The 15,002-nt window shown below is 38.5% G+C and overlaps 1 protein-coding gene across 1 annotated transcript; it reads right to left on the bottom strand.

The window, feature by feature from the left end:
• Positions 1 to 3,823: 3,823 nt before the first annotated feature.
• LOC122005778 (probable mitochondrial-processing peptidase subunit beta, mitochondrial) lies at positions 3,824 to 12,804 on the bottom strand. The gene is made up of 9 exons (XM_042560978.1): positions 12,063 to 12,804; positions 11,294 to 11,458; positions 11,062 to 11,199; positions 10,556 to 10,707; positions 10,348 to 10,456; positions 9,803 to 9,901; positions 5,297 to 5,362; positions 5,072 to 5,179; positions 3,824 to 4,169 (listed from the first exon to the last, which is right to left on the bottom strand). The coding sequence occupies exons 1-9, from the start codon at positions 12,711 to 12,713 to the stop codon at positions 4,083 to 4,085; spliced, it is 1,575 nt and encodes a 524-aa protein (XP_042416912.1). The 5' UTR covers positions 12,714 to 12,804; the 3' UTR covers positions 3,824 to 4,082.
• Between the last annotated feature and the right edge of the window lie 2,198 nt (positions 12,805 to 15,002).

The following is a 15,002-nucleotide window of genomic DNA, read 5'->3' as shown; positions in this document are numbered from 1 at the left end:
GTTGATAGGTGGCTCTAGCGTTCTTCAGTCTGAACGACATTACGTTGTAGTAGAAGGTCTCGTCGGTCGTTATGAAACTGACCTTCTCTTGATCCTCTTTAGCGAGCAGAACCTGGTGGTAGCCCTGGTACACATCCAACATGTAGATCAGCTCACAACCAACCGTGGAATCCACCATCTAGTCGATACATAACAACGAGTAGTAGTCCTTCGGGCAAGCTTTGTTCAGATCTCGGAAGTCAATGCAAACCCGTCATTTGTTGTCCGACTTGGAAACCAATATCACTTTGGTAAACCATCTCGGGAATTGAACTTTGCGGATGTGCTCGACCTCAAGTAACTTCTCCACCTCGGCTCGGATAATTTGGTTCTGCTCTGCGCTAAAGTCTCTCTTCTTCTGCTTCACTGGCCAGGTGTCTGGTCGGACGTGCAACTCATGCTGCGCTATTGCTGGGGAGATACTCGGGAGCTCGTGGGTTGCCCATGCAAATATGTTATCGTTTTTCTCAAATAGGCAACCAGCTCGGCCTTCTTTCCCATGCTCAGATCAGCCGCTATAAAGGTTGTGGCCTCTAGTCGATTGGGGTGCACCTGGACTTCCTCTTTCTCTTTCTCTTCATAAACTAACGCAGGAGGCTCCTCCAGAATTGCATTGACCTCCAACTATTGGGCTTTCCGAGCTGTTCGTGACTTAGTCTTGACCATTTCCACATAGCACCGATGAGCTGCTAGTTGGTTGCCCTTAACTTCTCCAACCAAATTATCCACAGGAAACTTGAACTTTTGGCAAAATGTGGAGACAACTGCTCGGAACTCATTTAGCGTCGGTCGGCCTAATATAACATTATAAGCGGATGGAGCATCCACTATAATGAAACTCGTTGTCCTTATTCTCTTGAGTAGCTCCTCTCCAAGTGATATAGCAAGTCAAGCCTGGCCGATCGACAACACTTCATTACCCGTAAAGCCGTATAAGGGGGTCGTCATGAGCTAGAGCTCACTCTGGTCGATCTAAAGTTAATCCAACGTCTTCTTAAATATGATGTTCGTCGAACTACCTGTATCTACAAAACTACTGTGAATATTATTAGCAATTACTGCCTTGATGATCAAGACGTCGTCATGAGCGATTTTTACTCCCTCTAAATCTTAAAGACCGAAACTGATCTCTGGTCCCACCGCCTTCTCATTCTTGCACTCGACAACATGGATTTCCAATCACCAGGCATGTGACTTCCGGGCCCTGTTAGAATCACCGTCTATAGGGCCTCCTGCGATCATGCCAATGTCATCCCGAGAGGCATCACTGCGATTCTCTTCTTCATAGGCAGATGGTCTTGACCGCTCGGACGGTGCCCTAGCAAGCCTTTGATACTCTCTTTGTTGGGCTATGATGGGGGTTGTTCATACGCCGGCCTGCCTGCCTCGTGTCATTCGCTTGATTGGCGGCGATGGTGGCGATCAGGAGACGGAGATCGACAGTGGAGTCTCGACGGAGTCGGTTGGCGGAGCTTCGACTTGAGATGTTAGCAATCTCTCATGTTGTAAGTCACCAATCAATGGTAGGAGCAGAATAGGTCCATGGCCGAGGCTCGGGGAACTTTGCCCGATCAACCTCCACATGTTGAACTGCATGGGCTTGGTGCTCCTGTTGTTGCTAAGTTGTGCCCGCTCAGGACCCCTTTAGCGGTTGTTGGGTGTGCGACATTCGGTGCTCCAAGACGATTGACGACTCGAGAATTGCTTCCTTCTTCTGAGCTGACTGAGTCTCTTCCACATTGATGTACTTAATGTCCGCCCGAGCAGATGGTCGAAGTCTTTCAAGGGTTTCCGAATGAGTGAGCAGAAGAAGTCGTCATCTGTAATTCCTTGGGAAAATGAACTTACCAAGATCTCCAAAGTGGTCGATGGAACGTCCATATCCTTGGGCCCTAGTTTGATCGCGAACAGGTTCACGTTCGTCTTCTGGTAGTGGCGGCTGCTAGCAAAATGTTTGAGGAAAGTCATTCGGAAGTCATTGAAGCTGTGGATGGACACGATCAATAGGCGTTTGAACCACCTCTACGCCGAACCAAAGAGCGTGGTAAGGAATACTCGGCACTTGACTCCATCCGTGTACTGGTGGAGTGTCGCCATGTTTTTGAATATAATAAGATGGTCTTCGGGGTCAGTTGGCCCCGTGTATTCTCTAATTGTCAGAGACCTATAGTGAGGCGGCAACTGAACCTCGAGGATTTCTTGGGAGAACTACCTATTGATCTGTTCGAGTGAGTCGTCAAGTCTGGGTGATTTGTCTTTCCGCTCATCCCGAGCGAGTGTGTTCTCTGAAAGGATCCTTGTGTCTTTTCCGCTCGGTCTTGCTCTTCCAAGAGTGTGCAGAATAATGCCCGATGATAGGGGATCGGCGCGTTCGGTGCCTCTCGGAAGGCATCGGTCGCCCTGTTAGTTGGCTTGCGAACAGCGGGGTTTTCCACTCGGGCTCTGGGATCAGTTTGTTGTCCTACCATCGACGCTGCAGGGTCGTTCACTTGGCAGTCAACTGTTGTCTGCTGTTGCTCCACCATCTTCACATCTCGGGCTTATATCAACATCTCCAAGTCTTCTTGTGTTAGCGTTACCATGGTATATCGTCCAACATCCTCTATCTTCACGTTTCGGATTCAGATAGAGTTCCACAAACGACGCCAAATATGATCATGTCCGAAAGCTGAGAAGACGGTTAGTTGGGGCGGTGGCTCTGGGTTGACTGGGAGAAGACTCCACGCTATCCTACAAAACCGAGAGTGTTAATGTCAGGCCAGGGAGGGGATTCCCAACATTGGTCCTCTGACACTCAAATCAATGATCCACGCAAATGAAGATGAAAAACAGTAAATATGTTATAGCAAAAGTGTGTTCAACAGTGAAGCATCACATACCCCCATTTGTAGATGGAGACCCCCTTTCATAGTATCACTGTATCGCTTGTGCACGCATCTCAAAGTGAATGCGTGTTTTCCAAAGTGTTGTAAGAAAAGACAAGTCAAAAGTGTCTCTGACACCTTCCTTAAATAGACATGTGAATCTATTATGTGACCTTTTAAAGTATGATTTACATGTTGGACATACTCTGTTGTCGACGACACAAACTTCCAAAAGGATATAGGAGATATATAGGTGAGCTCCACTATTGGCCAACCGAATCTCGCTCAAACGGGTTGTCCCTGTTCGATCATGTTGTTCGAAGCTACTGGCTTGTCCCCTTCTCTGCTTCCCAATTGTCAGTGATTACCTTTGTTTGATCGACTGTACCGCTCGATCAACGAGGACTGGAAGCTCGTTGCTTGCCGCTTACCTCTTAACTCCAATTGCTCGCTACCAAAGGATGGTCATTCGACATCCTCGCCCGACCAACCAAGGGCTCTTGATCGTCACACCCAATCGGCCAACCAAGACCTTTGACCATTTTTAACTTTGACCTCCACATTAGTAAATCTTTCTCCCTTTAACCCTTCTTTGATTGGATCCCTCTTCGTCGCCATATCATCAATTATATATCCAAATTATGTTTCTTATCAACTTTAATCAAGAACTTATAAATACTCTAATACGAGCTATCAGTAAAACAATAATTACCTGAGAAATCACTAAAACAATCGTTTAATTTAAACCTGTACATCACCCATTAGTTTAACAAAACCTGCTTATCAAGACCTTTATGCGGGGTCACAAGTATAAGGATATTTTTTGGCAACTAATTGCAGTTGCTAAACATGAAAACAACAAAGTGTAAGGATTAAAAAGGAGTAAGACATGGTTTCTCAACTCTTGGGAGATCGATACATGATGCAAACTCTTATGTTGCTCTTGGAGAAATGGTAGGTTAACAGTTTTATTGGCGAAAGGAAAAAAATACTGTAGTTTCCCACATTCATTATTTGACAGTCAGGAATTCTACAGCTAGTGTCTCTACGGGGGCAGCCCACAGCATCTTGGACATTGGCACGGATCAATATGGTACAAATAACATACTCGTACGACATTGTAGAAGGACGAGCTAACAAAGATCTTGATAGATAAACAAATAAACAAAAGCAGTGCAGCTAGTAGCGGAGCAAATAAGTACGGCGTCTGAACCAGTTATAATCTGGAAGGGTCTGGATAGGTCCCATGGCTGCAAGTGCTACATCCTGCATCCCCAAAATTGGATACATTGTTATCCCTCAAAAGAAAAACAAAAGGATGAATAATAACAGACAGACAGAGGGCCCTTGTGTCTATTATCTGCTTATATGTATGCTAAGCAACTAATAATGTTTCTGTCGGTTTGACACATTCAACCCAACTGCTTAAACTGGGAAAAAAAAACAAGTATCCATAGATACTTATGTGTACCCACAATTTTAAGCAAATCTGACCTGAATCAGATTAATATACATGATTGTGAACCTAAATCAAACTTAATCACGGATACCAAATTCTCTAGTAGCGATTGCCATCCCTGAACTCAATTTTGTCAAGTTTGCTAGGCCAGTATGACCCATTTGATGATCTCAGTTTGACAATAGTATCCAACTATCATGGCATGACTGACCGGCATGTCCCATCAACCTCCTTAGGGCATCCACGTCAGTCATGCACATTCCTCCAATCATAATATCTGTTAAGGCTTTCTTAATTATAGCCAGTTTTCAAGTTCTACCTGAAGCAATTGAATGGAACCAATATATGTATTTGGTTCAATTCAATTTGTGTTCAAAAGATTTCTGTTATGAAGAGGTGAACCAACAAATACCCCAATGCAATTCCATGTTTCTACGTCCCTCCATCACTTAATACATTCCTCCAACAATAGTATGCATAAGTGAAGACATTTTAGTTATAGTTAATTAATTATCCGGTTGACATAAAGGAATTGAATTAACTCGACAAATGTATTTGGTCAGGTTCAATCTGTGTTCCACGATGTTTTGTTATGAAGAGGTTCAAGTAATGACATACCGCAATAAGATTCTAAGCTCCTGCATCCTTCTTTCCTGATTTAATTACTAGGAATTTAATCACAGAGACTAGTAAAATAAGAAGGCTTTACCTGATCGAATATGAAGCGGTTTGCAACACGCTTAACAGTGCTTGCATCTACTGCATCTATTCTTGCAAAAAGTTCAGCAACTGGGATTCTACGACCATAAGTAAGTATCTACAAAGAAAAGAATTAGCAGCAAAAAGATGATGGGGCTACGCTTGGCCAGAACATAAACTTCCTGTAGAACTCAGTGCTACCAAGCAATCATCATATGGTGCCAAAAGTAATTACCTGACGGCCAATATCCTCAGCAATAGGACTGGTACCATCAATGTGAAGTTGAAGGGAAGATTTAAGCTGTAAAATCATTAATTATTAGCATATTATAATTGAAGAATACAACTACAACAGATGTAATAAACTTGGCCTGCCCGCTATTCAGATTATAATTGTTAGACAAGTCAGCAATATGGATTATTTTACGCCATTAAGCTCTATCCCCTACTATATCATCATCTATACTTAAATAAATTTTATCTTATCTTATTTTATTATTACAGAAGGGGAGCTTGGCATAACAGTAAAGTTGTTGCTATGTGACCAAAAGGTCACGGGTTTGAATCCTGGAAACATCCTCTTGCAAAAAGCAGGATAAGGCTGCGTACAATGGATCCTTCCCCGGGACTCCGCATGGCGGGAGCTTCGTGCACCGGGCTGCCCTTTTTTTTATTTTATTGTTACTGAACCAAATCTTTTTTTTGGCCTTCCTCTTCTTTATTTAACGTGTGTGTTTGTCATAGTTTCATATCGCTTGACTAGAACATTTATTGGTCATCCAAATACATGCTCGTATCATCTTAAACGTGTCACTCAGAGTTTCCCTCAATAGATGCAACTCCGACTTTCTCTCTAATGCTCTCATTTCTTATTTTGTTCATCCACGTATGTTCATACATTCACCTTAGCATCCTTATCTCTACAACTCTTATCTTCTGCTCATTGCTCGAGTCATAACCCAATATTCAACTTCATATAACACAGCAAGTTTAACTGCGATTTTATAAAACATTCCTTTAAGTTTTAGAAATGTTTTACGATTACATAAAATATCCAACCCTCTCCTCCATTTCAACCATCTTGCTTTGTATTCTATGTAAGACATCTTTTTCAATCCCTCCATCGTTTTGCAAAAATGATCTTAAATATTTAAAACTAGACAACTCGTCATCTCCTATCTTAACAATTATCTTATTATGTATAATATTGTTAAACTTAAATTTCATATATTCTGTCTTTATTTTACTAAGCTTACAACCTTTTCCTTCTAGTATTTCCAGCCAAGATTCTAGTTTAGCATTTACTCCTTCACGTGCTTCATCTATCAAAACAATATCATTTGCAAACACATGCACCACGATGTTGTGTTTTCAATGTGTGTGCAGTAGTTCATCCATAATTAGTATAAAAAAATTGGGACTTAGAGCTGATCCCTAATGTAATCTTATCTTTATTAGAAATGTTTCAGTTACTTCGCCCGAAGTCTTCACTCTGGTCATTATATCCTCATACATATCCTTAATTAAACTCTATCATAAAATTTTTCTAAGCCAATGAATATCATGCGCAGATCTTGTTTTTGCTCCTAATATTTTTCAATTAGTTGCCTAAGAAGATGTATAGTTTTTATTGTCTCCCTCCTTAATCTTTTTTCTATTACTCTTTCCCAAAATTTTATGGTATGACTTATTAATTTAATACCCTTATAGTTTACACAATTTTATATGTCTCCCTTGTTCTTATATAAGGAAACTAAAGTACTTATCCTGCATTTTTTCATTTTCAATATCATATTAAATAATTTTAAGTCATTCAATACCTTATTTCCCTATGCACTTCCATACCTCTATAGGAATATCATCCGGTTCAACGATTTTCCATTGTACATCCCATTTAAAGCTTGTTCTACTTCTGAAATTTGAATTCTACGATAAAACTTTAAATATTTATACTCATTAACCTACTTAAATTACCTAAATTAAGTTAGTCACACAAAACTTCATTAAAAAGTTACGAAAATACTTCATTCACCACTCTTTTATTTCTCCATCGTTCAGTAGTACCCTATTATATTCGTCTTTAATACATTTTATTTGGATAAGATTTTCCTTTCTCTCATGTCTCTTTTCCCTTCTTTTGTATCTAATTTTTTATATAATCATTCAAAAATTTTATTCTTTGCTTCATTCACTACTTTCTTAGCATCTTTCTTACTATTGTATACTTTTTTAAGTTTTTCTCGTTCTGACAAATATATAATTTCTTATAAGCTGTTTATTTTTCCTTCATTTTCTCTTGTACTTTCTCATTCCGCTACCAAGATTCCTTACATGATGGTACATGTCTCTTTAACTCACTGAGTATACTCTTATCTACTATTTTCAACTTTGATATCATCTTATCTCATGTTGTATTAAAGTCACCGTATATTTCAATTTGCGACTTTTTATTCCCATTTTCGCAAATGACCAAGTATCCTTCTCTTTTCTTAAAAAATATATTAGTTAATATAAGATCATATATTATCACAAAATCCAATATAATTTTCCTTTCTTCATTTTTCATTCCAAACTCATAACCCCATGTACTCTCTCATATTCCTCATTTTTCATTCTGACATGTCCATTTAGATTAGCTCCTATTAAAATCATTTCATTTGACAAAATATTTTGTAATACTCCATCTAGGTCATCTCAAAACCTTGATTTGGTAGCTTCATGTAATTCTAGTGTATATATATGTTAATTACGTTCATAATTTCTTTCGTCACTATTATCTTATCGGTTATAATTTTATTCCCTTTTCTAACTACTCCTACAACGTCACTCCATTTTTTGTTTTACTCTTTCCTATATACTATAACTTAAAACCCAAGTTCTCTATCATCTTTACCGCCTACCCATTTTGTCTCTTGTATACACAAAATACTAATTCTTTTCCTAATCATCGCATCTACTACTCCCATTAATTTACAGTTCTTCCGTGTTCCATGTTTCAAATATTAGACTATTAATTTTCCTATAATATTTGTTCTTATCAGTGTGAGAACTCTTACCTATTTAACACTACACCGAAATTCTCATGGAGATGTAGCGATCCTTGTCGATACATTACAGTCAGACCCTTTAACGTGTTCCTTCAAGGGAAGGATTAGCATAATAGTTTAATTGATTCATTCATTGAACATTTGTCATAGTTTAATGTCGGCTAGCAACCTAACGTAACCCTCCTCCTTTAACCGGGCTTAGGACCAGCAATGAACCAATTTCAAGAGATCTAGCCATAAATTACAAAATTAACCAATGCAAAAAAAAACCTAACAGATTCAAACTAACCCTGAGTATCTAGTTGGTTACACGTATCTATTCTTGACACTATCAGTAACCTTTTAACTCACTTTTAACTAGGTTAGTGTAAAGTTTACTTTGATCCCTTTACCTCTAGCCCATTCAACTCTTATTTTGTTTAATTTGTCTACCTATAGAGTTTATTTATAACATGTAGAATAATTTTTTTATCTTCTTTTTTAACCCCATATATCCATCTTCCACTCAAATATATGCTACACTAACCTTTTGTATGAGTTATGTTATTCTACCAAACATGTGAAGTATGACCATTCGTAACCAAGTCTAACAAAATTTTCCTTTTAGCCTACTACAAGGCACATGATGATCACACAATTCTCATCTTACCTATTTTAATCACCTTGGTCTTATCCTATTACTAATACTTTTATCAATATTTCCAAGTTAAATAATAAATCTAAAATATCTAAAACTCTTGCATCCATGTGATGAATTTTAAAACCTTAAAATTGTCTTAACAAATTGAAGTTAATTTTGCCAATCATATATGCAAACATTTGGATAATTGATCAAACAAAAGATCTTGAAAGCATATTCTCAATTATAGCAATCCAAGAAGATACATTGTTCTATGCAATGAATTACACTTCTGTATGTTTACATGATTACATGGTGTTAATTATAATGTGCATATTTATGTTCTCTGCATCTCCTCTCATCTATGTACCATAAGTAACTAACTTGATCTCAACTAAAACCAAGAGTGTAGGTAAATAGATTTAAAAAACCAATAGTGCTAATGCAAATTATAGACGAACAGTACAGGTTTTTTCTATCTGAAATAATTGTACGATGTGCACATCTTCTACAATAGCTTGAAAAAATAAGAATAAAAATAACCAAAGTGTACTGTGGTCACATTTTCTACATCTAATTCATTGCATTCTCAACACTTTAAAGGTTCTGTATTTTCCTCCCAATAACTTGCATTTGCATCAGGCATTTGAGTTGCAAAATAACAAAAGAAACTCAAGTGAACTTACTGCATACATAACTAGCAACAATCACCCAAATTCCAACCAATAAACTTACATGTTTTCTCTAAAGAAATTTTATGGTAACCTAGGATATACCAACACCATTTTAGTTACCTTAGCTATTAGTACCACAAAATCACACGTTCAATATGTTTGTGTAGCTTCACGAAAAAATGGTTTTATTAATGATGTTAACTAAAGAATTAAACTAATAATATGCTGCAAGTAGCAATCATGAAACAAAGTGATGCTCATTGGAGAAAAAAAATAATAACAACCTTTCTGCATCAAGAGTATCTAGATTGCATTTATCAAGATATTATCTTCAATATTTAGGAAATAAGTACGCAAATTCACAAAGTATCAAAGAAACTATATATGGATCACTTAATTACTTGATTTCGAGCACGAGTAACATCATCCTCCGAAACTTTGTATGACAATTTGCTTATCTCATGCATAATTGCATAGGCCAAATCATCCAGGCAATTTGGCTGAAAATGAAATATGAAAAATGTTAGTCATCATGCATGCGAAACAGGCAGGAATTGAATGCAGGTTTGCAACTAGAATGAGATAGGGTTCATGCTCCATTATTGTGATATACCCATAATTCATACAAATACTATTTATGATGACCTAACACAACTTAAATAGATTTCACAAATTTTGAAAGACACGAAACAAACTGAGAAAGGGTTTAGTTCTGAACTGCTTAAACCCACGACAAGAACAAATCTCTAACAAATTTAAGAGAAACCAGATGAATAGCAAATGGTCATAGGATCCACTGCAAAAAAATTTCCTAAATCATCATTAATTTGTAACAAAGTTCAACATATCAGATTCAAATCAAATAAAAAAATCATGTATGCCAATCAATCGCACCTTTATGATGCAAGCTTAAGATCTCATAAGCTACAAGGAACAGATGGCTAACCTTGGCAACTGCATAAACACCAAAGAGGCCAGTATCCTTGTAGTTTGTGTTGAAGGCCATCACACTTTCTGCAATCTCATTGATAGCAACTCTTTGGATTAGCTCTGAACTGCTTAAACAATGGGTAGATGGTCATAAAAGAGCACAAAACTAGAGAAGTTAACAAGTAGTAGTATCTAACTATAAACATAAAACAATCACCACCCACCCCATATGCTTCCCCCCGCCTGAATTCTTGTCCCAAGAGCCCAGCATAGACTGCATAACCATTAAAGCAATAGAATCTGGATCTGTCCAAGATGCTCCACTAAATGCAACCGCAAATTGTGCAAGAGGAATATCATCATCTATAATCCTAACCTGAATATCACACACTGTAGCAGTCAAAGAAAAAATCTCCACAAAGATAACTGTCTAATAGAGGTTAACTTCTCAATCATCATCATCGTCATCATCTTAACAAAGATAACACATCTAAGATTGATTAACTTCATCATCATCAGAGCCATGCTTGTCCCAACTACTTAAGAGCTGTATGCGTAAATCTTAGCTCTCCATTGAGCTTTACGCAAGGCAATATCAATAGGGTTATTCCAATTAAGAAAATCATTTTTCATTATATTGACTAATTCGTTTTCAGATTATTTTCTCTGATTCGTTTCTCTCATTTTATAAGTGAGGTTGACTTCATAAACAATTATAACACAATCTCACCTCAGAACCAGTAAATACAGTTGGCTCCCTTGCAGTCAACTGAGATGCTGTAGTAGGATCATTTGACAGCTTTGGAAACAATTTTTTCACTAGCTCAACAAGATTGTCATGTTTAACGGCACCAGCTGCTGAGATAACCTAAAACATTAAAAACAGTAACAAAGAAAAGATAATTCTATCCCCCGCACAAAAAAAGTGGTATCTTAGTTTGACGAAACAAAACAACACAAACCATTCTAGGAGCTGTATAATGAGTTGATATATAATTCTTAAGATGCTCTTTAGTAATCGTCTTAATGTTTTGAGCAGGCCCCAGTATAGTTCTGCCAAGTGGAGTGTATTGGAAAGCAGTCGCATGTAAATGGTCAAAAATAACTTCTTGAGTTTGGTTCTCCACCTGTATTTAAGAGATAAAGGCCATAAATGTAAAGGACCAAACCAGGAATATTAACATAATAAAAAACTTGTGAAAGCACTGTAATTGCTCAATTTGACTGAAAACATGGACTCAACGCTAAATGCACTTCAGTCAAAAACAGCAGAGTGAAATGATGCAATCATGCAATATCATGCATAAAAATCATGGTCACCAGACAAGCATTTTGAAATTATATGATGCACACAGGAAAGAAAAACAATTAAAAAAATATCTGTTTCAATTTCTTACAGAAGTCTACCAGATTGAAAACCATAATATGGGAGCTCCAATGAGATGAGTTTGAAGAATGATGCCTTTTTTAGATCTTTATAAACTGCTTGTTCGGACTTTAATCAATTAGATTAACACCATCTGAACTATCTCCCCTTATCCTCGTGCAATTTTTAAGAGGGGACTCAACAATCGTATTATCTCCAGTGTTAAAAAAAAAGTAATACAATAACAGAATTTAGGGTGAATGAAGATGGTCAAGCTAAGCCGACTCAAAGGGGGACTTATGGATTATCTTCCAATCAAGTAAAAATGCTAATGATCAAAGACGTAGAAAATGCTGAACTTTTACCTCCTCCATCTCTCTAAGAATGACATCGCGTTCCCTCTCAATGCGTTTCCCATCAAAAGACGAATTCTGAAGTATGTCCGCAAGAATTTCTAGCGCCTTGGGCACATCCTTATCTAAAACCTTAGCATAGTAGGTCGTTTGCTCCCTCGACGTGTAAGCATTCAGATGTCCGCCCATGTTCTCGATCTCCTCCTCAAGCTGTCGAACCGTCCGCGACTCGGTGCCCTTGAAGATCATGTGCTCCAAGAAGTGCGCGGTCCCGTTGGTCTCGTCCGTCTCGAATCGGCTCCCCGCGTCGATCCACACCCCGACGGTGGCAGTGCGCGAGGCGAGGGTGGACTCGGTGGCGACGCGGAGGCCGTTGGGAAGGGTGGTAACGCGGGTCTCGGGGGCGGTGAGGATGGCAGTGTGGTCCGCAAGGGCAGGTTGGGGAGAGGCGTGGCGGAGGAATCGGGGGTCGGGGTCATCGAGCTTCTTGATCTTGGATCTGACCGCCTGGACGAGACGATCGTAGGGCATGACGGGGGGTTTGGCCAGTGAAGGGGCAGCGCCCTTGATTGACAAAGCATCAGCAGCATCGGTGGAGGCTGATCGGCGTCCGGACGGGACGAATCGGCGGCGAGAGAGTGCGAAGAGCTTGCGGATCACCATGACTAGGCAAGAATCGAGGATCGGGAAGGGAGATGAAAAAAAAAAAAAAACAGGTCGGGCGATGGATGCAGCGGTGGCGGAGGAAGTAGCTACGAGAATAATCGGATTTGGGCCAGTTAAGATCATCCAAAACGATGTCAGTTTGGGCCTAGTTGAAGCTACCTTATATTGGGCTATAGTAGGATTGGATGGGCTTCCATTAAGTCCGCATTCAACCCTCCATTGAGTCTATTTGGAGCATCCTCAAACTACAAAGTTAGGTCCAACAATAAGGAGTAATACATGCGTATACATATATACATATAAGATATAAAATCGATCGTTGGATATGGCTAATTGTTATAACGTCAGTAGCACAAGTATGGTCATCCATGTGACTCTCATAATGGCTGGAAAGAGGAAGGAATTTTTTTTTGCCTCACCTCATCAATTAGGCATCTCATACAGACATTGCAATGTCCTTGCTTTCAATTTCTTTTGCAGCATGCATATATAAATTTGTAGTGGAAAAAATGTATAGTTTTTTCGTATTTATCGCATATTTGTTAAGCAAATAGCGTTCTAAAAGTTAGAGTCCAGTAAAAGTATTTTTTTTTAAGACAGAACATAATGGACTTAAATCTTTAAATTGGACTTTCATGGGCACTGTGATGTGAGTTTTTTTTTCCCTTCTTCAATTGAATTGCCCTGAAGATAAAGGCTTCTCTCTTCTCTTTTCTGATCTCTAGGTTTCTGTCATGTTTTAGTTGATTTGTCATCTCACTTGACCTTTGTTTTGATCTTTCCCTGAACTAACTAACTAACTTTGTGTCAATCCATATTTAAGTATTTCATTTCTGGTCTCATGTAATAGAATTAGAAGTTTTATGTGGCCCGGCAGATCGGGGGAGAAAGGTTTTCAGATGTAATCATGCGATGACAGACTTGAAGCAATGCTATAATATAATATTATTTTTTTAGTTGGTACTAGGTATCTCATTTATGATGATTAATCACAGGGATGACTGATCCAGTTCTCACATAAAGGGTCCCCACAAAAGTTTTTTTATCAACCCATCAAGATAAATTAGAAAGTGATAAATTTGGAGTGCTCGTACCGGACGGTCGACCATCAGCCCAATGTTCTTAGGTCAATTGACATTAAACAGAATTCATCTGTTAATTCGCCAAGGCTAAAATATCTCATAAACCGAGAAGTCATCCTATATATATATATATGATACGGGATGTCACGAACAGACCCAGAGGTGATGTGGTAGTAAAAGTCAATGTGAGGTGGTGATCAAAGTAAGGGTAAGATTATAGCCAGAACATCACCCTCATCAGGGCTTAGTTTCTCAATCAACGCAAAGACCTTTGGTATAAGGACGGTCAGCCTAAAAGTTGGTCAAACTTTAAGGATATAGTGCTCTGTGTCACGCCCTGTGACCTAGGCGCGTGACACCGGCATTGTTTGCGAATATAAATATTCAAAAACAACAAGCCTCATAAAGTGCATACCAAACAAGTAATAATATAACGAAAATATTGTCTTTACAATCCAAAAGCGAAAACGTACAAATAAAGATAATATGAACTAAAAGAACGAATCACTTGGGCACAGCTTCATTACCAGCCCCAAAACATCTTTTGCTCCTCCTTCTCGACTTGTTCCTCGTCTTTATCTGGGGATGGGAGTAGGGGGTGAGTACTTGGGAAGACACTCAGTAAGTGAGATCGATCGAGCATAGCACGACAGAATACAAAACATAGCAAGACATTCGGAATTCATGACAAAAACATATTTCATGAAACTTGACGAAACATAACTTACTCGAAAATATATACTTTTAGCACTGTTAATCATCTTATTTTTTATGGTATTACTGATCAGTCCCCTATATGTAATTCCTCTAAGGGGGTGAGGTCATATATTGATTATTATTACCCACCGCATCATGGCTATAACTTGTCATATCTTATAATATTTTTCGAAAATTCTCTTTAATTGATCAGTCCTCTATATGTAATCCCTCTCAGGGGCGAGATCATATATCGGTTATTATTACCCACCACATCAAGGCCATAACTTGTCATATATTATCATATTTTCGAAAATTCCCTTTACCATCTCTAACTTGAATCATAACAGTGCATCTTGGAATAAAAAGAAATGAATTTATAATATAAAATGATGAAATGTAAACATAGTTCGCAGTTATACTCGAAACGAAAAACCCACTTACTTGGTCAGAAACTTCTTCAATTTTGGACAGAAATTTTATGGGACTTGAACTTGCACTTGTTGAT

Source organism: Zingiber officinale, chromosome 7B, assembly GCF_018446385.1.
Source record: "Zingiber officinale cultivar Zhangliang chromosome 7B, Zo_v1.1, whole genome shotgun sequence".
Taxonomy (NCBI): Eukaryota; Viridiplantae; Streptophyta; class Magnoliopsida; order Zingiberales; family Zingiberaceae; genus Zingiber; species Zingiber officinale.
Note: the sequence above shows the minus strand (reverse complement) of the source record. Positions and strands in the feature narration are given on the sequence as shown.